Source organism: Podarcis erhardii (assembly GCF_964252035.2).
Source record: "Podarcis erhardii genome assembly, chromosome: Z".
NCBI classification, from domain to species: Eukaryota; Metazoa; Chordata; class Lepidosauria; order Squamata; family Lacertidae; genus Podarcis; species Podarcis erhardii.
In genome coordinates, this window is record NC_138504.1 from 35,310,535 (window position 1) to 35,332,911 (window position 22,377).

Here is a 22,377-nt window from a genome sequence, read left to right on the forward strand (position 1 = left end):
GGGCCTTTTCAACACTGGCTCCGGCCTGGTGGAACGCTCTGCCTCATGAGACCAGGGCCCTGCAGGGTCTGATTTCTTTCTGCTGGGCCTGTAAGACAGAGTTGTTCCCCCTGGCCTTTGGCTTGGAGCCAATTTGATTCCCTCGCCCTCTTTCTTTTTTCTTTTTCCTTTCTCCTCCTGTGATGAGGCTGCATTTTAATATATTTAATGTTTCAATATTTTAATGTTGTATTTTAATCTTGCTTTTAAGTTGCATTCATTCAACTTGTTTTTATTATTGCTTGTTAGCCGCCCTGAGCCCGGCCTTGGCTGGGGAGGGCGGGGTATAAATAAAAAATGTTGTTGTTGTTGTTGTTGTTGTTGTTGTTGTTGTTGTTGTTGTTGTTGTTAACTCTGAGCCTGCAGGACTTTCCTCAGTCAGATGCACCTCAAACAGAAAAGACTGGTTACTTTCTCCTTTGCCTCAAACACAGGAGATTAGGAGGCGTGTGAGAAAGATTAGCCATGGGATTAAAGTTACCAGGAAAAAAACCCCCCTCAAAAATCATTTTTGGGTTTCAAAACTGCTTTTAAAAAGGCCCACAAGATTTATAACAGTAGGCCTTGCTTGGAGAGGATAGCTGCTGCACATAGGAGAAGGGGATCAGTAGAAGTTGATGCATTTGGATAAATGAAGAGGGCTGCGCCGCCAACCTGTCTGCCCTCAGCCAGCTTCCACCCACCTGCCTTTCTTACTTACAACTAGTCCAGCGGGTCGTGGCCCTGCCTGTCAGCTTCATTTACCTTCCCCTCTTAGTGCTGTCCATTGTACAGCTCAGCAGGAAGGAGGGTGGAGGGACAAAACGGGAATGAGTTGGCTCTGGCTCCTGCCTGGGCTCCCTGCCTTCTGCCCAAGTCTCAATGGACACCAGTCACCAGCGGTCAAGAGGGCTGCATTGGCTGTAGCACAGGAATAACTTTGTTGGATCACACAAAAGGGCATCCCGTACCCATGGGATGAGGACCCTTTGCCCCACAGTATTCTGCTCATTTATCTGTTTGTTTCATTTATAAAAAGATATATATATACTGCTGTTCATTCACACACAAACACACAAGAGCATTTTACTACAATTAAACACAAACCATATAATAAAAGCTATATAAAAGAAATTAAAGCCAGAAATCAGCAAACTATTGTGGAAAGATGTACTCTTAGCTGCCTGCAGTGGCCTGGTGGAATAGAAAAAAAAAATTCAGCAGGCATTTAAAAGGTTGGCACAGAAAGTGCCTGCTGAATCTTTGGTGGGCAGATAGTTCCAGAGGGCTGGGCCAATGACACTAAAGGCTTGGATGCTCGTTTCTGTTAAATTAGCCTCGCCATCTCAGGAAACAACCAGTGATGCTCTCACTGATCATGCTCAGAGAGGAATGGGTTCAAGCAGTACCCTGGACTTAAGTTGTTAAGGGCTTCGTAAATTATTACAAAGCCCCTGAACCTGGCTCGGTGGTGGGTAGGCAGCTAGTGCAAGATGCTTCAACAAGGGTGCTGCATGCTGTCAGCGAGGTGCCCCAATCATAAGCTAGGCCTCCACATTCTGCACCAGCTGGCTGGAGCTTCCAAACCGGGCCCATGGGCAGCCCCACATACAGCGCACTGCAGTAATCCAGTCTTGAAGTTACCAATGCATGGACTACAGTTGGGCTTCCCATTATCCTCAACCAGCACGACCATCAGTCAGGAAAGATAGGAGTTGTAGTTCAACAACATCTGTAGGCAACAGATTCCCCATCCCTGTTTACATGGTATTAGCAAACATAACTGAGCACCGAAAGAAGAATTAACCATGAGTAAGAGCATGGGTAGGCAAACTAAGGCCCGGGGGCCGGATCCGGCCCAATCGCCTTCTAAATCCGGCCTGTGGACAGTCCGGGAATCAGTGTGTTTTTACATGAGTAGAATGTGTGCTTTTATTTAAAATGCATCTCTGGGTTATTTGTGGGGCATAGGAATTTGTTCATTTATTTATTTTTCAAAATATAGTCTGGCCCCCCACAAGGTCTGAGGGACAGTGGACCAGTTCCCTGCTGAAAAAGTCTGCTGACCCCTGAGTAAGAAGAATGCAACCAGCAGGCTTGCGGGATCCTTAAGGGTGGGGTTTTTTGTGTGTTTTTTACAACCCATAAAAACTAGGGGATGTGACTAACACAGATACATTAATATTAATGGGTCTACTCTTATAATTTAGCTGGGAAATACCAAATGCTTTGAAGTTCTAAATAGCTACCACCCAAAATTTATCTTTATGACCAAACCTAGAAATGAAACAATCCTCCGAAATTGGCAAACAGACTCACCTAAGTTGCTTTGCATAGTTGATCTCAATCTCCGTCCTCTCTTTCACAAATTTGATGTACTTTTCCAGAACGTCGATCCCCCACTGGGTGTGTTTTTCAAGGTTGTCAAATTGATCCTGCAGAGCAAAAAAGAAAAGAAAAGAAAAGAAAAGTGGATTCATTATGAGCCTTGGTGCAAATCACAATTGACATTTTTATTTTCAGTCATTAAAAAGAAAATCACCAATAAACACTCTATCTGGGGTCCAGTCCCATCTTAGATGCAATCCCCACTGTTTGACTTACGAGAACGATTCTGTACATGCCTAGCGCAGAAGGATGTTCGGTTGAGCTCAATGCAGCTTGCTTCCAGGTGAGCCTATATACAGGATCACAGCTTTACTGTTGAGTAAGTGCTTTTAGGATTGCAGTGCAGTCACTGGCTTTGGTGCAATGCCAATAACCATGGGCACCAGTTGTCTTAACGAACGTTTCAGCAATTTCTCTCCCTGACTTCTCTCTTTCTCAGGGAATCTTGTGAGTAACCATGACCTGTAACTGATGAAGATATATCCCTATGTGAGAAGAAGGTAACTGGTGTGACTCACAGCCTCTCCCTGCTTTCAGAAGAAGCTGCAAGGCGGATGCTTCTTATAAAGTTTCTCAAACTGAGAGGAAGAGCAGATCAGGTGGGGGAGAGCAGACCTCATTGTCACCCACAAATTCTCCTCCCCCCTCCGGACTTTGTGGCCGGCAGGAGGGGGAGGGATGCACTAGAAATGACAAAACTGATGGCTGGTGGCAAAATAAAAATATTTAGGGGTTAATTTTGGGAGGGATGGAATGAGTCTCCCATGAGAAAAGACTGCAGTGTTTGGGACTTTAAGGTTTAGTGAAAGGTGACTAAACGGCAGCATGATATAAGCTCATAAAATGATGTAAGGCATTGGGAAAGTAGATAGAGAAAAGTTTTCCTCTCTCTCTCCTGACACTGTAACTCATGTTTTAAGATTGAGGACAGATGAAGGGTTTCCCCCCCCCCGCCGACAGAGTTCATAAACTATGGAACTCACTCCTGCAGGAGCATTGATGGCCACCAATGTAGATGGCTTTAAAAAAGGACTTGACAAATTTGTGGAGGATATGGCTATCAATAGGGACGCGGGTGGCGCTGTGGGTTAAACCACAGAGCCTAGGACTTGCCGATCAGAAGGTCGGCGGTTCGAATCCCCGTGACAGGGTGAGCTCCTGTTGCTCGGTCCCTGCTCCTGCCAACCTAGCAGTTCAAAAGCACGTCAAAATGCAAGCAGATAAATAGGTACCACACCGGCAGGAAGGTAAACGGCGTTTCCGTGCGCTGCTCTGGTTCACCAGAAGCGGCTTAGTCATGCTGGCCACATGACCTGGAAGCTGTATGCCGGCTCCCTCGGCCTATAGAGTGAGATGAGTGCCGCAACCCCAGAGTCGGTCACAACTGGACCTAATGGTCAGGGGTCCCTTTACCTTTATGGCTCTCAACGGCTCCTAGCTAGAATGGCTGTCCTCTGGCTCCACAATCAGAGGCAGCCTTGCTTCTGAGTAGCAATTGCTGGAAACCACAGGAAGAGAGGGGGCTCTAGTGCTTCAGTCCCGCTTCTGGCTTCCCATGGTATATCAAGCTGGCCACTGCGAGAATAGGATGCTGCACTACATGGCCTCCTTTGGCCAGATCCAGCAGGGTCTTCTTATGTTCATATGATGCACCATATTGTGTCTACGAAGATGAGCTCCAAGCCCCTGGAAACTGTGGTTATCCTGTTTCACAACCACTTCAGGCTGTAGTTGGAGTTTTTCATGGCTTAATGCTCTTTCAATCTAAACTTAAAAATCCCTGCACATAGAAAGCTAGCCTGTCAGCAGAAAGAATTTTAGGCCTGGACTTCTCTCTCATATTTTCTATGTGCAGGGATTTGTTTGTGTGTATTTTAATGGAGGAACATGTGAGCCACATCTGGAGTAATATAGCATAGACACAAATACATCACCTCAGTGAGAAATATCAGTCTGCTGCCTACTCCGCACTCATACTCCTTGCCCCATGGCTTCCCTACCTCCTAGAATTTCTCACTAATACTAATGGTGTTCCCAGGAGGTAAAATAAACAAGAACTCCTGTCCCTTGGGGACTGTGCAAGATTTTAATCCCAGCCAACATTCTGGTAGCATTTGCTGAACATTCCATATCATTGCAGCCAATCAGCTTTGATGCCACAAATGCAGTATAAAGAAGATGCATAGTGGCATGGATAACAATTACTCTGAGGGTATCCTGCCTCTGAAACCTTTCTAAATATGTAGCTGCATTGCTTCCAAAACTCAAGTGACACCACCTTTTCCTGTGGGGCTCTTCCTGTGAACCATCATGCTTCCTTATGGAAAGAAAAAATTCAGAGAGACCTCTAGCATGATCTCACACACAGAAAACTCTTCAGCCTAAACAAGTGATCTCAGCTGCCCTCTTTTCAAACCCCCCACTTCTTCAGAGACTGAACTTGGATTCCAGGCATTATCTACTCAAGTCTCAAAAAATACTGCTCGCCTTTCAATCAAGCATCCTGCATTCTAAACCCATCTAAGGCTTGTACACTGTTTTGCCTAATATACATACCTTTTCGAGAAAAGCTACATAGGAAACTGCCCTACACCTCAAAATATTCTGCTGATCTACACTAATATCAGCTGCTCTGACCAGCAGCAATTATCCTGGTCTTTCCCATTGCTGGTTACCCAGTGGTGGATGGGACCAGAGGTGAAAGTCAGTGTGGCAACAAATCTCCATTCTTCATTTGTAAGAAAGCACTACAGTACTTCACTGTGGCAGCGCCTTAAACTCTGTGCCTATTGATATCAGACAGCCGCCTTCACTTTGCTCTTTTCAGCATTTGCTAAAACATTTTGTGTTTAGACAAGCCTACCCAGATGTTTAGAAAGCTGCTGCAAGATTTTATGTTTTAGTCTATTGTTATTTTAACTTTTTGAAAGCTTTAGATTATTGTTAATGTATCTTGCTGATAATTTTAATGTTTTTTGGTAAGCTGCTTTGAAGTGGGTATTTTTATTTTATTTTTTGCAATCCAGTGGGATATAAATGCGATGAAATGATATGCAATATTTGTAATGAATGAATGAATGCACATTTTATCATTGTACAGTAGGCCAGTTTCTGCACATACCCTGCTCTCTACCTTTCATCTAGGCAAGCAAGAGACACCCCAGGCGGCAAAACACTGAAGGAAGTTGCTATGGGGCATTCCCAGAAGGTCACATCTGATCCCCTGGCCTAGAGTTTCCAGCCTTGGTGCTACCAGATCCTTTTACCTGTTAAATGGCTAAGGCTGAGCCTGGATCTTCTGCATGCGAAGCCTCTTTCAGTTTCTCCACTGTGGTGGCTGAGATCCCCTTTTTAACATTCAGTATCAGTAGTCCCTAGGCCATTTGGGGAAATGATTCCGCAGTAGGGCTTGGTGCAATCTCTTTCAATGTTTCCACGGTGCTCTGAAATTAACCTTCCCAGGGATGTGAAACTCAAACCCTCGTGCAACGTTCAGACAGATCCAGGCTGGGACAAAACCACTGGAAACATTTTACAAACATTGTCAGCTATACTAACCAACAACATTCCCTTCTTCTCACTTTTTTTTGGGGTGGTGGTGTGAGTTTTAGAATATGGGGCTTACAGCAGAAGGTTCATGGCTGCCTTCATTTGCCTTTCAAAACCTATCCAGGTTTGGTGGTGTGACACGAATTTCAAAGTGCACATAAAACCAATTATGCTTCATCATTCAAAATTTAGGAAATATTCCCTGGGGAAAAAAAGAATCTCTTTATTTGAGTTCACAGAACCATCTGGAAGCCATCTTGACTCTCTTAATGACCCCAGTTATTTTCTCTGCAGTAGAAGGAAGTTTAGTTTGCAAAATCCTTCAAGTAAATCCTGAAAATAGAAGAACTTCTTACATGAATACGGGAGGCCTGTGACCATGGTTCCTGCCTCTGCTCCTTCTTGCAACAGAGCACTGGGGATCCTGAATTGGCTAGGATCGCCTATGTGACTGATCTAGGGAGGAGAAAGCAGCAGTTTTGCTGGGTGGAATGCAGTGGGAGAGTTAGGAAAGAATTATACCAAAGTACCAGGAACGGCCTGGGGAGCGGGAGGGTAATATAACATCTGGGATCAAAGCAAACGAAACATCTGTGCAACCTCTTTTTGAGGGGGAAATTATAACCTGCTGAAATCTTTTATTTCCAACCCTAAAATTGAAACTGGAGAACATTTGGCATAGGTAAAGGTAAAGGGACCCCTGACCGTTAAGTCCAGTCGCAGACGACTCTGGGGTTGCGGCGCTCATCTCACTTTACTGGCCGAGGGAGACAATGTTTGTCCACAGACAGTTTTTCTGGGTCATATGGCCAGAATGACTAAGCCGCTTCTGACGAACCAGAGTAGCGCACGGAAATGCTGTTTGCCTTCCCGCCGGAGCGGTACCTATTTATCTACTTGCACTTTGACGTGCTTTTGAACTGCTAGGTTGGCAGGAGCAGGTACCAAGCAACGGGAGCTCACCCCATCGCAGGGATTTGGACCGCCGACCTTCTGATCGGCAAGCCCTAGGCTCAGTGGTTTAGACCACAGCGCCACACACGTGGCATAGCCCTGCCTAAAAACAAGCATTATTGGTTAGTTACTGCATATTGAGCCTGTTGTCTAAGTCTTTGTTCTAGACGAGGGTTGTGAGAACCTGTTCCTCCATATTTTGCTGGATTCCAGCTCCCACCAGCCTCAGAACAATAGTCAAGGATGCTGAGAGCTGCAGCCAACAGCCCGGGATGCTGGGAGTTGTAGTCAATGGTCAGTGACGATGGGAGTTGTAGTACAGCAAACATCTGGAGGGTAAGAGGCTCCTCCCTTCTGACCTAGGGTGTTCTGAGCTGCAAACTATCCTACATATTAGACTGCTTAATCGAGAGAGAGAGAGAGAGAGAGAGAGAGAGAGAGAGTGTGTTGATTCCGGTTGTCTGATATGACACTGTTTTTCACTAGACTATAAAAGCTGGTGTCAAAAGATGAAGTTGCATGCTGGTTTGCTTGAGAGGAGAGGGGCAAGTATTTCTTGAGTATTTCTTGTTCTTAAAGCCATCTAAAAAGCGGCTGCTTTTGAAATAAACCACTTCCTCCGATTCGCAGAAAATAAACAAGGCCTACTGAGAAAACCGGTGCATGAATCTTGCATAAACGTAACACTTGCGAAGAGGATGAGTTTCGGAGCAAGAACATTTCAGAGCAAGTGGTGTCACTGCAGGCAAGAGATTTCTCTCCGGTGTAAAGTGAAACCCTGTCTTGCATAACGGGAGAGGTGGCCACCTTGCTAAACTTTAACGTTGCTAAACTTCAAGGGTCAATTTCTTGACCAAGCATAAGAACAGAAGAAGAGCCTGCTGGATCAAGCTAAAGGGAGCCCATCTAGTCCAGCAGCTAGTTCTCAGAGTGTCCAACCACATGATTATTGGAAGCCCGCGACAGGTATTCAAGGTATTCACAACTGGTATTCAGAAGAATTGCTGCCTCCGACTGCGGAGAGCAGAGCAGAGTTATCATAGCCATCTATAGCCTGCTCCTCCATGAATTGTGTCTAATCCTCTTCTAAAGCCATTTAAACTTATAGGTTAAAATTAAGGTTAAAATTATAGAATGGTAGAGTTGGCAGGGACCCCAGGGGTCATCTATTCCAACCCCCTGCAATGCAAGAAACACAACTAAATCATACACCACATGGATGGCTATCCATCCTCTGCTCAAAAACCTCCAAGGGAGAAGAGTCTGCAACTAAGGCTGAACAATATCAAGATTTCAACCAGCTAAACACGGTGATATAGCAGTACATCATGATGTCTGAAATAAGGAGAAAGGAGGAAATAAGGTGGGGAGAAGCAGCCAAGATACACTGCCCAGCCTTAGAATCAGCCCCACACCTGGGGAGCACGACACTCGCATGAGGTACCAGGGTACCATGCTGGTACCATTGCTCCTGCTGCCGCTATTGTGGAGGCAGGAGGAATGAGCGGTGATCCCAGGCTGTGAGGCATGAAGCTGCTGCTAAATAGCCTTTGACAGCCCTCTCCTCCTCCATGAATTTGTGCAACCCTCTTCTAAAGCCATCCAGGTTGGTGGGCATCCCTGCTTCTTGTGTTACGTTAAATTTCATTTAATCACATCATGCAGCACTGCTGTTTTCAGAGAGAGAAAGTCCTGGCAGGTTAAAACGAAAAAGAAAAAAAAAACCTGAAAAAAAAATCCCAGCCCAGCAGTTTGAAAGGCGGGAGGGGGTTAAACTACAAAGAGGGCAGTTTTCAAGATGCTGCCATAGCAACAGTGCTGGCATTCCTGGGGAAGGAGGGGGGACACACATGTTACTCTGCCAATTGGAATCCGCTTCACAGCGGAGGCTGTTTCATTGGTAAAGGAGGTTGATGGTTCCTCAAATCAGGGAGCCGCATTTTCTGCCCCCCCCCCCCACAACCAAGGCAATCTTGTTAATCTTGCAACCTGCAGTCCACTTGAGACCAAGCCATTCGCTTCCAAAAAAAGAAGTTCATCTCTGCCCAGTTGTCTGTTCCCGCCAGGGGACAGCCAAAGGACTCTGGGAAGCTGATGAACACGGCATGCTGCAAGGACGCACTTCCCCTATTCCACTGTCCTCCATCCTTGATATTCAGAGATAGGTGGCAAAAGCTCTGCTCTTATTTCCTTCAAGGAATCTAGAAGGGGAGAACATAGCTGAGATGAAACCTCTTACTTGTTCTGGTGAAAAGTAGATTAACACTTTGTAAACAAAGTCCTGCTCTCAATGTGGTGCAATGGGTCAGTGAGTCTAGTTGTTAACCAGGAGGTTGGTGGTTCGAGACCACCCAGGAGTGGCAGTGGGCAGAATTTGTGTATTGCAGGGGGATGACCCTCGGGTCCCTTCCTCCTCTACAATTCTATGAGTCTATGTAGTCAGAAATAAGTGTCTCAGTGACCCTACTAGGGATCAATTGCTTCCAGAGGGCTGCTCCTGTTATTCCCTTGCAAGGATGGGGGTGGGTGAAAACAGAAAGGAGAGTTTTGTGGCAGCTTTAAAAGGTTATCAGATTTATTGTGAGTATTTATTAACAGTTTTGCGGGTCACAGAGACCACTGTGCCTTGCATTTGACTAACTCCAGAAGGAGTGTCGCCCAGCAGCTTCAAACGCAGATGGAGGACTGTTGTGTTCACACCCTGCCAGGGGGGGGGGGGGGCTTCCTAACACCGCCTGCTGCCCACCGCAAGAGACAAAATGTACCACTTTTGTTTTACCAAAGCCGGGCTCTGCTGGATCAGCCCAAAGGCCCATCTAGACCAGCCTCCTGTTCTCTCAGAGGCCAAACAGATACCCCAAAACGAAGCCCTCAAACAAGACCTGGACAAGAGCAACACCCCTCTCCCCACTTGGGATTCCCACAGCTGAGGTGGAACATCACCACTCCCTCTGAAGACTGACATCCTAATCCAAGGTGGCCATGTGTCCTTCTTTAGGGAAGGCTGTCTCCTTTTTCAAGAGATGTCTGGTCCAAATTTTAAAGACAAAGAACCCTAAGAAGGGGGTTGTCAAGGGGCCCTGAGGATACCACAGTATCCAGCCTTCAACATAGGAGAGCCAGCACCTTCTGAGGCTGCCCATTCCACTGTCAAACAGCTCATGCTGCCAGAATGTTCTTCCTCAAGCTTAAAGGGCAAGTTGTCCATCAATGGTAAACATCTGGAGAGCAGGCTGAGCAGAAACACCTGGTCACAGCCACTATGGTGTGGAAGGAGCACCCCCACACACACTTTGCAGCTCAGGGGCCAAAGAGGGACGGACACACCTCTGTCTTTTCCTTTCAACTTGTGGCCGAAATGGTTGCAGGTTTTGTACTGTAAAAGTAGCATCCAGAAAATCTGAGTTAACCGGCGGTAGGGGTGGAGGTGGAAGAGTATTTTTCAGGAAGATCAAGGAGCCTAAAAAAGCTTCCTGTCCCACTCAGCTGCCTTTAATGTCATAAGACCTTTTCCTCCTTCACAAACCATGTCTGTTAATTAAGTCGGCAGTTCTCAGTTAATGAGAGCTGCATATTTGGGCCTCCTGGGAGTACATGTGGTTGGCTGCACTGGAAAGGAACAAGATGAAGGAGGGGAAGAGTAGCTGGATCTTTCTAAGCGTCAGACAGACAGACAGACACACACACACGGTTATTGGTACTGTTCCAACTAACGGCAAACATGGGTGGTTGAGTGCTGACACAACTAAAGCTTTCATAGCCATCTCATAGGCTTTCATAAGCGTCCTATAAGATGTTCTTGAGGCTCCGTCACGAGTCCGTCGCCATACTCGCTCTAGCTGTCTGAGATCCCGCTTCATTTTCCGGAGCTCCTCAGTAAACCAAGGAGACCAGTTTCGACGGGGTCGCAGAGGGCGCTTAGGCGCGATCTCATCAATGGCTGCCAAGAGCCGGTTATTCCAGTCCTCAACAAGGTCATCTAATGAGTCGCCAGGAGGAACAGGGTTCCGCAAGGCTTGTCGGAATCTATCAGGATCCATCAGTTTTCGCGGATGAGCCCAAATAGGTTCGCCACCCGAGCCGGGGAGGAGCGGGAAGTCAATCTTGGCTTTCAGAGCGTAGTGATCAGACCATGGCACTTCCACAGCAGGGAGCATGATCACATCTATGCCAGCCCCAAAGATCAAATCCAGCGTGTGGCCTGCTTGATGAGTGGGGCCCAAAACAACCTGGGAGAGCCCTAGTGTTGCCATGGAAGTCACTAGGTCCAGAGCCTGTGAGGAGGGAGCGGCATCGTCATGGACGCTGAAGTCTCCCAAAACCAGTAGGTTTGGGAACTCCAAGGCCCAGCCCGCCACCACCTCCAGCAGGTCTGACATGGTGGCTGCAGGTGTGCTGGGTGGTCGGTACACCAGCCAGACAGCCATGCTCTCCTTGGTGCCTCACACGAGACCAACACATTCAATGCCGGAGATCGTCGGTGATGGCAGAGCTCTGAAAGAGCAATCCTCCCGGAATAACAACGCTATTCCTCCATATAAGTAGAGGATAAGAAGAACCTGGATGAGGCCAAAAGCAGCCCATCAGGTCTAACATCCTCTTCTGACATCCGCCAACCTGATGCAGAATGGGAAGCCTGTGAGCAGAACTCAACCATGAGAGTCATCAGCCCCACTGCGCCAGAAATGCCCACTGCAGGGCCGACACTGGCAGGTGGAAATATCCTTCTAACCTATTTTTGGACAGAGAAACTCAGTCTCCCATTTAAACAGGCGAAACCAGGCATTTCAGGCTTCATGGCTTAACTTTGCAGGAGGCACACTTTGGCACTTGGCTAATATGTTTGCACCTTTGCGGGGCTGGCAATTTAAATTTAGATCAGTTCATTCCAGAATCAAGGATGTGGGAGAAAGAGAAGCTGGAGGATTAATAATATGCCATCAGCAGTGTACACAAGAGAAGTCTACCCTTTTCTGATTCCAAAGCCGATGTGCCTGATCTGATCTGAGAGGATCATGACCCAGAGTAGATCAACCATCCACTTCAGAAATCCACAGTCCAGCTGATTCCCATACAAGGGTCTGGGGTTTCAAAACATAGTCAACAGTTTTACTTATGGGGTGGGGCCTGTGGATTAAGTGCCGCCCCATGTGTTGTGCATTCAGATGATGCACAAGCCACTTGCCTCAAGTACCCCCTTCTGCACTGGCTTTTCCATCCCCCTTGGAGTCTGAGGACCAGGAGTATAGTGGCAGATTCATAAGTGAAGGTCCCTTCATGATAACCACAGTCACGCCTCCTCACAGCCATGCCCCCTTCTAAAGTTATATAACCTTCCAAGATCATACAATAACCTTACAATTGTGTTATAATTATAATAATAATAATGATTAGGGATGCATTGGAGATCTCCCCGTATTGCCTTTCAGTTCTTTCTACTTAATTATCTGTGCTCATGCATGGGCAAATGATTTGGAGTGCTCTAGTATCTTCTTTCGGAGTGCCTTAAAATTCTGCTTTCTTTCGTACAGAACTTGCACCCCATTCTCTTGAAACTGAAGCAACTTGTGTTTTCAGTGTTCCTAAACGCTGAGTGTTGGAGCACACAGGACAAGTCCTCTGAATTTATGATTTTATTACTCATTTTCATATTGAAAAGGGCACATTCTTACAACCCAGGAACATAGGATGGCTCCAATCATCCAAACACAGTTCAACCATGCAAGTCTAACTCGGAAGTTGGAAAAAGTGAATCTCACAACCCATAGAACCAGAACAGTGAACCTGAGGCCCTCCAGATGTTGCTAAACTGCAACCACGCACAATTTTTGTGATCCCCCTTCCTCACCTCAAAAAAGACTCTCATTCTTATAATTCTCAATAAAGGACTGAATCAAATACAGATATAGGAAACTGCATAATACAGAGTCACATCATTGGTCCATCTTGTTCAGTACTGTCTACACTGACTGGCAGCAGCTCTCCAGGCTTTTAGACAGTGGCCTCTCCCAGCCCTACCTGAAGATGCCACTGGGGATTGAACCTGTGGCCTTCTGCATGCAAGGACGGATCCCTGAGCCAAACCCAATTCTGCAACATTTTCAAGAGCAGTGTTGAAAGGCGTCTGCTGCCCAATTTCGTAATCAGACACAAGCTTGCCTCCTTGACACACTCACACAAGCATAGCTTTTCAGAGCTGAACTGTCAAATAGTAAGGTAAATGTAAAGGACCCATGGACGGTTAAGTCCAGTCAAAGGCGACTATGGGGTTGCAGCGCTCATCTCGCTTTCAGGCTGAGGGAGCCAGCGTTTGTCCACAGACAGCTTTCCAGGTCATGTGGCCAGCATGACTAAACCGCTTCTGGTGCAATAGAACACCGTGATGGAACCAGAGCGCACAGAAACTCTGTTTACCTTCCCATTGCAGCAGTACCTATTTTTCTACTTGCACTGGCTGCTTTCGAACTGCTAGGCTGGCAGGAGCTGGGACAGAGCAATGGGAGCTCACTCTGTTGTGGGGATTCGAACCGCCGAGCTTCTGATCGGTAAGCCCAAGAGGCTCAGTGGTTTAGACCACAGCACCACCTGCGTCCTTTTTTTTTGGCCAAAAAGTAACAGCAGTTAGATTCCCATAAAGTAGGTTTACACATACTGAGGTTTTGGACAGTGTGCAATTTTTACCGCAATTGGATCCATATGGCTGACGGCAAGCCCAGTGTGAAACCCAGGCACCTTTCCAAGTTTTGCTTGTGAAATTCATACGGGAAAAGAAATCGGGAAGGGGGATTAATGGTTTCAGCACCTGAATATGTATGCAGCACATAACTTGGAGGTGCAGCAATCAAGGTAAAAAAGCTTCAAACAGCCACCCTATCCCACCCAGTCCCATCTTTGTTTGCTAACAGCTGGTCTCCAAATTCCCTTCAACTTTCCCAGGTTTAGAACCTCAAATACTTTACACTGGAAGGAAGTGCAGGGCATTTTTGTTTAGGGAAAACGTGAGTAAGAGGTGAGTAAGTGACAGAATTTCAAAGAGGAATAGACAAAATTAATGGAGAAAAGGGCTATTGAAGGCTACTAGCCACAATGGCTATGCTCTGTCTCTGCATTTGGGTGGCAGCAATGCTTCTGAATACCAGTTGCTGGAAACTGCAGGAAGGGAGAGAGATCTTGTGCTCAGGTCCTGTTTGCTGGTTTTCCACTGAGGCCACTGTGAGAAGCTGGCCTAGATGGGCAATTGGCCTGATCCAGCAGCTAAACTCTCCGTAAGTGCCCAACCCACAGATTGGAATTGGGACCTCACAGAAGCAAAACACGTGTTCACAGCTGCTGCAAGCCTTCAAATTTGACCCTACATCGCAACAAGAACTCTCCCTCTCTTCTTCACCCCATGAAGCGCATCCTTTTATATCACCAGCTGTTAAAACATCATCATAATTTGCATTACAATTCAGCTACGTATCTTTCCCCCTTGGGCACATGCTGGCTGATTACTAAAAAATCACCCATCGATGCATCAGAAGATCATATGATATCTCTCTCTAGGGAGCAGAAATAAACAAAATAAACAAAAGCGTAAACTTTTGTTTTGGGAAGGCTGCAGCAGTATTGAAACTTGCCAAGATAGACCCCGTCTGTGTGTTTGTGTGGGTCCCTACAACAGGGTATACAAACTATTCTGCAGCATTTAGGAATCCAGGGAACAACTGCAGATCAGTACCAGGGCACCTGCTTTGCAGAAGGCCCCAGGTACAATCCCCGATTGATTCTACAGATGGAGTAGGGAATGTCTCCTGCTTGAAAAGCTAATGCCAGTCAGTGTAGAACAGCGCTGGTCTAAGGTATAAGTTGTTGTTGTTGTTTAGTCGTTTAGTCATGTCCGACTCTTTGTGACCCCGTGGACCAGAGCGCACCAGGCACTCCTGTCTTCCACTGCCTCCCGCAGTTTGGTCAGACTCATGTTGGTAGCTTCGAGAACACTGTCCTACCATCTCGTCTTCTGTCGTCCCCTTCTCCTTGTGCCCTCCATCTTTCCCAACATCAGGGTCTTTTCCAGGGAGTCTTCTCTTCTCATGAGGTGGCCAAAGTATTGGAGCCTCCGCTTCACGATATAAGTTAGTCATGCCCATTAATTTCATTAGACCTACTCTAAGTAGGACTATCATTGCACATCCTTTGAGACTCCTAGGTCTTTGTTTACTCCCTGCACACTGTCCTATTGATCCCAAAGAGCATCAATATCAACCCCTTTGGGGAAACCCACAGTAAGCCATAGTGAACACAAAGCACCATTTGTCAGTATTCAGACATTAACAAGGAACCCCAGCTAGTTGAAAAAGGAAGGTCAGTCTTCCAAGCACTTCCTTGCATTCACAGCAGAGAAGGAGAAGATGGTAGACTGTGCTAGCTGTAAGTTTGGGGCATATAACACTAAAGAAAGCCATGGTGGTTATATACCTATTTATTTATTGCATTTATGCATCACCATCTTCTCCAAGGAGTTCAAGGTTCTCCTCCTCCTCATTTATTACCTACAACAACAACCTTGTGAGGTAGGTTAGGCTGAGAGGCAGTGATTGGCTGAAGAGCACACCCAATAAGCTTCAAAGCCAAGTAGGGATTTGAACCATGGTCTTCTAGGTCCTAGTTTGGCACTCTATCCACTACACTGACTATGAGTTTCACTGACTTCCCTGCCTTCTTCAAGGCGCATGATGTGGAGAACGAGTCAGTATTCTAATCTGAAATGTGGAACAGCATCCCAAACATGCCTACCCCATTTAATACGGACATTTGTGTGTCTCTGAGAGAGCTGGAGACTTCCAAGAGTGTTTGTGTAATGCTGGATCCAGTTAAACCCAATGTCTCATGTTGATCCATAGATAGATAAATAGACAGACAGACAGATAGATATAGAAGGAAATTTGGATATTTGAGGGCGAGTAGAACGACAAAAAAGATTTTTTAAAACCAGCAAAGCCATATTTTCACAGACCGCACCAGACCCCAAAATCCTCCCCCCTTAAAAAACAAAAAGAAGCAGGAACAGATAGATAAAAAAAATGAAGGAGCTGTGGGAGAACTCACTAATAAAATACAAGACCTATCAGTTAGATCAAAAGTTATAGAGGAATCAAACAAGAAAATTCAACAAGAAATGAAGGAACATAAAAGGGAGACAGAAAAAATGAAGGAGGAAATAAGAGATTTGAACAAATCACAAGAAGAGATTGAGGATAGCTTAGCTATGACAGAAATGCGTCAGAAACAACTCAATTTAAAATTCAGAGAAGAAGAAATTAATGAGGATATAAAAGAAAAAATGATAAGAGAATTAGCAAAATGGTTGGAAATAAAAGAGGAAGAAGTAGCCTGTACTGTAGAAAGCACATTTAGAATAAGGGTGAAATCCCAGCAGCTCAAACTAAAAAAATCTCCAGGTGATTGTTTGATGATTTTCAACTCAATTGAGATGAAAAATATGATATTAAGAACAAGTTATCGGGAAAAAATAATAATTGAAAACAGAACAATTATTATATACAAAGAAATTAGACTTTTGCGTAAAAGGCAAGGATACCGACAAATAGTAAGTGTCTTACAGAGAAACAATATACAATATAGATGGGAGTTCCCCGAAGGAATTACCTTCTATTATAAAGATAAAAGATTCAGATTGACAGATACACAAGAAGCAGAAATTTTTTTGAGAAGATATGAGAAGGAGCTAGGAAAAGGGGAAGAAAGGTACGGAGGAGGAGGGAGATATACAGAAAGGAGGAAGGAAAAGAAGGCAAAAAACACAGAGAAGCAAAAGAGAGAGAAGAGGAAGAAGAGGAAGTGGAAGAGGAAGGAGCAGTAGGAGGAGAAGAAGAGGAGGAGGAGGAAGAAGAGCTAACGGAGAAGAGGTCGACTAGAATATAAATTAAAGTCAAACAATATAATGTCGTTAAAGGTTCTGTCCTGGAATGTAAATGGTTTGAACGAAAAATCTAAAAGGAATAAAATTCAAAAGGTGTTAAGGAATAAAAATTATGATGTGATCTGTTTTCAGGAAACACACATGGCAAAAAAACACAAACATATACTAGCAAATAAAAGGTTGGGGGTAGAATTTGTTAATTCAGACACTAATAAAAAAAAGATTTGTGATATACGTGAAGGAGAAATGGGACCCAATATTAATATGTAAGGACGATGAAGGAAGGATTCTAGGAGTACAAATCAACCATCAGGGAGAAAAGATTAATGTTATAAATGTCTGTGCACCAAATATGAATAAAGCTGAATTCTTTAAAAAATTGGAACAAATGCTAACAGAATTGGAGGATCATAAGATGATTTTACTTGGAGATTTGAATGCCATGCCAACACCTGAATTAGATAGAAGTGTGAAAAGAAGAAAATTTAAGCAGGGGAAATTACCAAGAACATTTTATAATCTGGTGGAAAATCTAGATCTGATAGACATCTGGAGACATAAAAATCCAACAACGAAACAATATACACACCTGTCAGAACCACACCAAAGTTGGGCCAGGTTGGATCAAATATGGGTCTCAAGAGAATTAACATTAAGAGCACTTAAATGTGAAATCCAACCCAGAACTCTTTCAGATCATAGCTCAGTAACATTGGAGATAAAAAGCAGATTACAAGGAACATACAGATGGAGAATGAACGATTATCTTTTTGAAAATGAGGAAATAATTGAGAAGGCCAAAAGAACGTTAAAAGAATATTTTGAGATGAATTTAAATAAAGAGACTAATATAGAGATAGTTTGGGATGCCAGTAAGGCAGTGTTAAGAGGATTTTTAATTAATCAGAACAGCCATAGGAAAAAGTTAAGAGAGCAAAAAAAATAAGAAATACTCAATCAATTAAGAGATTGCGAAAGAAAACTAGCAATAAATCCAACTGAGGAGCAGGTTAAACAAACTTATAGAATATTACAAACGCAATACTCAAATTTAGTAGGTCAAGAAGTAGAATGGAGAATCAAGATATGGAAGCAAAAATTCTTTGAATCAGCAAATAAAACCGGAAAATTATTAGCGAAAAAACAAAATATGATCAACAAATTAAGAATAGAAGAGCAAATTGTGGAAGAACCTAGGAAAATAAAGGAAAATTTCATCAAATTTTATGGAAAATTATATAAAAGAGAAAAAGAAGACAGCACAGAAATAAAGAAATATTTAGAAGAAAATAGACTAAAAGGATTAACAGAAGAAGAAATAACACAATTAAATAATCCTATAAAAATTGAAGAAATCCAGGATGCGATAAAAAGAATGAAATTAGGAAAGGCTCCAGGGCCTGACAGCCTTTCAGCTAAATACTACAAAGTTCTAGAGGAATATTTAGCCCCGGTGCTGTGCGAAGTAGTGAATAACATCTTAAGCGGCGGAAAGATACCAGACTCATGGAAGGAAGCCTATATTACATTAATATCTAAGCCTGACACAGATAAATTAGATATGAAAAACTACAGACCAATATCATTATTAAATAATGATTATAAATTATCTGCGGAAGTAATGGCCAACCGTCTTAAGAAATGTTTAAGAAACCTTATCCATACAGATCAAGTTGGATTCTTACCCAATAGACAATTAAAAGACAACATAAGACATATAATTAACATCATTGAATATCTAGAGGCCAAGAATGAAATACCTGCGGCACTCATTTTTATTGACGCTGAAAAGGCCTTCGATAATGTATCTTGGCAATTCCTTGTAAGATGTCTAGAAACAGTAGGGATAGAGGGCGCCTTCCTGGAAGGGATAAAAGCTATTTACTCAAGCCAGAAAGCAAAATTGATTATTAATAATGATTTAACTGATTATTTCAAAATTTCAAAGGGTACGAGACAGGGGTGCCCTCTATCACCTCTTTTATTTATAATGATATTAAAAATTATAGCAAATAAGATAAGAACAACTCCAGAAATACGTGGAATTAAAATTGGAAAAAAAGAATACAAACTGAAAGCATACGCTGATGATCTGATGGTATCATTAGAAGATCCACAAAAAAGTGTCCATAAGGTAATAGAATTGTTAGAAGAATTTGGAAAGTTATCGGGTTTTAAGTTAAACAAATCAAAAACTAAAATGATGACGAAGAACTTGGAAGAAGTTATGAAAAACCAGCTAGAGGCTAAAATTGGAATAAAAGCGGTATAAAAGTAAAATACCTGGGAATTTGGCTAACTATGAAGAACATAAATTTAATGACGGACAATTATGAAACAACCTGGAAAGAAATTAAAAAAGATTTAGATATATGGAACAGAATAAAATTATCATGGTCAGGAAGAATGGCCGCAATTAAGATGAATATACTTCCAAAGTTGTTATTTCTATTTCAAAATATTCCTGTGATAAGAGGAAACAAAGTATTTAAATATTGGCAGAAAATTTTATCTAAATTCATTTGGCAGGGGAAAAGGCCTAGAATTAAATTTAAATTGCTTACAGATAGAAGAGAAAGAGGAGGTTTTGCGGTACCGAATTTGAAACTGTATTACGAGGCCTCATGCCTCTGTTGGATTAAAGAATGGATTGTAATAAAAAACACTGACCTACTAGATTTAGAAGGCTTTAACACCAGATTCAGTTGGCATGCATATTTGTGGCATAATAAAGCAAAAGTACATAAAGAATTCTCCAGTCACATCATTAGAGGACCTCTGCTAGAGGTTTGGGAAAGAAATAAAAATCTTATTGAAAGGAAAACTCCCTGGTGGTTGTCACCAATAGATATTTTAACAATTAAAAAAACAAACATCGAAGGTAAGAGATGGACATATGAAGATTTATTGGTGAGAACAGAAAAAGGTTGGAAGATCAAAACGTATGAAGAACTAGGAGATAAATTAACGAGTTGGTTACAATTCCATCAAATTAATGCACTGTGGACAGAAGATAAAAAGATCGGGATAAACGAAAAAAAATCAAGATTCCAGATAGAAATACTGGAAGGAAATTCAAAACTCTTATCAAAAATGTATAATCAACTATTAGAATGGGATACTAAGGACGAGGAAATAAAAGAAGTTATGGTGAAATGGGCAATAGATCTGGGATATAATTTGGAATATGTATTTAAAATAATTTTATTAAGGTTTTCCAAATTAAAACAAATTAAATCCAATTTATAAACTTTTTCCAATAACTAGGACTTCCCCTCCCCACCCCCTCATGTATTCCAAATCTTCCAAATAAACAATTAGGTTCAACAAATTCTTATCCCCAAATTGCAATCATCCTCCATTACCCAGTTTAGCGTAATTCCCATCCCCCTAAGATCGATCTATTCCCTTCCACGAGTTTCCCCCTTTAATACAGATAAAAAACAACAACATAGAATTAAATAATAATTTTACAACCTTTGGATTCCAACTTTCCCTCCCCTTTTTCCCTGTTACGTTCCTCCTAGCCCTCCATCTCTAATATCTTCCTGGAGTTCCCACATTACATTAAACCCACATCCCTCTGATTCTTTGCCAGTCTTATTAATTGCGAATGTCCAATCATTTAATTACGAATGTCCAATCCTAAAAAAAGTCTATCGAGAAGAGGGTCCATTTCTTCTATCCAGATTTTTATATCCAGGAGTAGAAACTCCAATTTTAATTCCATAAGCTTGTCAAATCTGGATATCCCAAATATCCCCTTTCCCATTTCTGTCCAGTTCTTGTTGTTTCCTTATTCTTGTCGGCCATTCTCCTCCTTTTTGTTTCTCTGTTCTCCCACAGAAATGTTCTTTCTCCAAAAGTTTCTAATATCCCTGCAGAGGCTTGTTGTTCAGGAACAAAACATTACATCATGATCCTTTCATTTTCCAACAGATAGTTCCATGTTTCCTATAGTGTGTAGACCTCTGTAGACAAAATAATGTTCCATTTCTGCAGTTTCCCAGGAGATTAAAAGTTCTATTCAACTGCACAAGTTTCCTGTCAAAAACACATGCAATATCCCTCAGCTCCTCTAGATGGATTCCCATAACAAAGTTCCCTTCCAAAGCCCATCCACCAGTCCGAATAGCTTGTTTATCCTTATTTGAACAATTTGAAACAATTTATACTCAATTTATATCAAATGTAACCGGCAAAGTCCATAACCAAGTCTCTGTTACATTCTTCCGTTTTGACAGCTCCTTGACGGCTGTCAAAACCTGTCAAAACCTCCGTTACTCTTCTCCAGGCATTTTCACGAATCGCTCCAGGGATTCCGGGGGGGGTGTGTGTTGCTTTTTAATACAAATTCCACTTTTCTCCTCCGGCTCAATCTTATAAATTTCCCTCGCGAAGTTGCTAATTCGGTGAAATAAGGTTACTCTCGATCTTAGTTATCCATTCCTTTGTTTTGGCTCTTCTACAATTTAGGGGGGGGCTGACTTCCTTTTTTCCACCTCCCCCGTTCGCTCCAAATTTTAAAAATTTGTCCCCTTTTTTTAGTCCATATTCCAATTACTCACGGGTTCTTCTTTTAGATCCAAATTTTCAATAGAAGAAGTCAGCGCTCTCCGCCGGATGGCATGCGGCTGCGCTCGGCAGGGATAGCAGAGAACTCAAGCACCACGCTTCTCCCCGGCACCCGATCCGGAGCCTTTAAAAAGGCTCCTTCACGAGTCGGGAGGGCGCTAACGGTGCCAGCCGAGTCTCCATGTCCACGGCCTCCTCTGGCCGTGGTTTTTAAGGGTCCCCGCATCGCCGGTGCGGTAGGACCCAGCCCCTGCCGAGCAGACTCCCTCCGGAGCTCGGAGGGAGTCCGCCATTCGGCGATGGCGCCAACCCGGAAGTCTATAATTTGGAATATGATAGTTGGATTAAGCTCTGGAATAAAGATATGAAGTTCACTGCTTGTGTTGCCTTAAGAGAAAACATGGAAAAAATGATGTACATATGGTACATCACCCCTGTAAAATTAGGAAAAATCTATAAGAATGGAGATAAAATGTGCTGGAGGTGTAAAAACAAGGAAGGTAGTTTTTACCACATGTGGTGGACTTGTGAAAAAATCAAGAACTTCTGGGAGCTCATTTATAATGAACTAAAAAAAATGTTTAAATATACTTTTGTTAAAAAACCTGAAAATTTTCTTCTGGGAATGATTGGCAATGAAATTAAGAAAGAGGACCAAACCTTATTCCAGTACGCAACAACAGCTGCTAGAATTTTAATCACCCAAAATTGGAAATCAACCAATATCCCAACAGTAAGAGATTGGCAAAGTAAATTATTTGAATATTCAGAATCGGCAAAATTAACACAAAAAATCAGAGACCAGAAAGAAACAAAGTTTATTAAAGAATGGAATAAATTCATAACCTATATTGAAGTAGATTTTAAAAATCCAAAGATCACAGTAGGCTTAATATAACCCTTCGACATACAAAAGTATTAAAGAAAAACTGTGGGAAAAAATGTATTACATAACCCAAAACTGAGGTGGA

General features: G+C 43.1%; 1 protein-coding gene across 14 annotated transcripts in view; it reads right to left on the reverse strand.

Annotated features, from left to right (window-relative positions):
• Nucleotides 1-22,377, reverse strand: part of FNBP1 (formin binding protein 1) — a 129,548-nt gene that overhangs the window by 78,054 nt on the left and 29,117 nt on the right. For all 14 annotated transcript variants that reach the window (XR_014152533.1, XM_081847050.1, XM_081847049.1 and 11 more), the window contains exon 2: nt 2,338-2,453. Coding sequence is in view for 13 of the 14 variants with exons in the window: in XM_081847050.1 (XP_081703176.1) it covers nt 2,338-2,453 (116 nt within the window). In the remaining variant the exon portion in view is untranslated. The remainder of the gene's footprint in view (nt 1-2,337; nt 2,454-22,377) is intronic.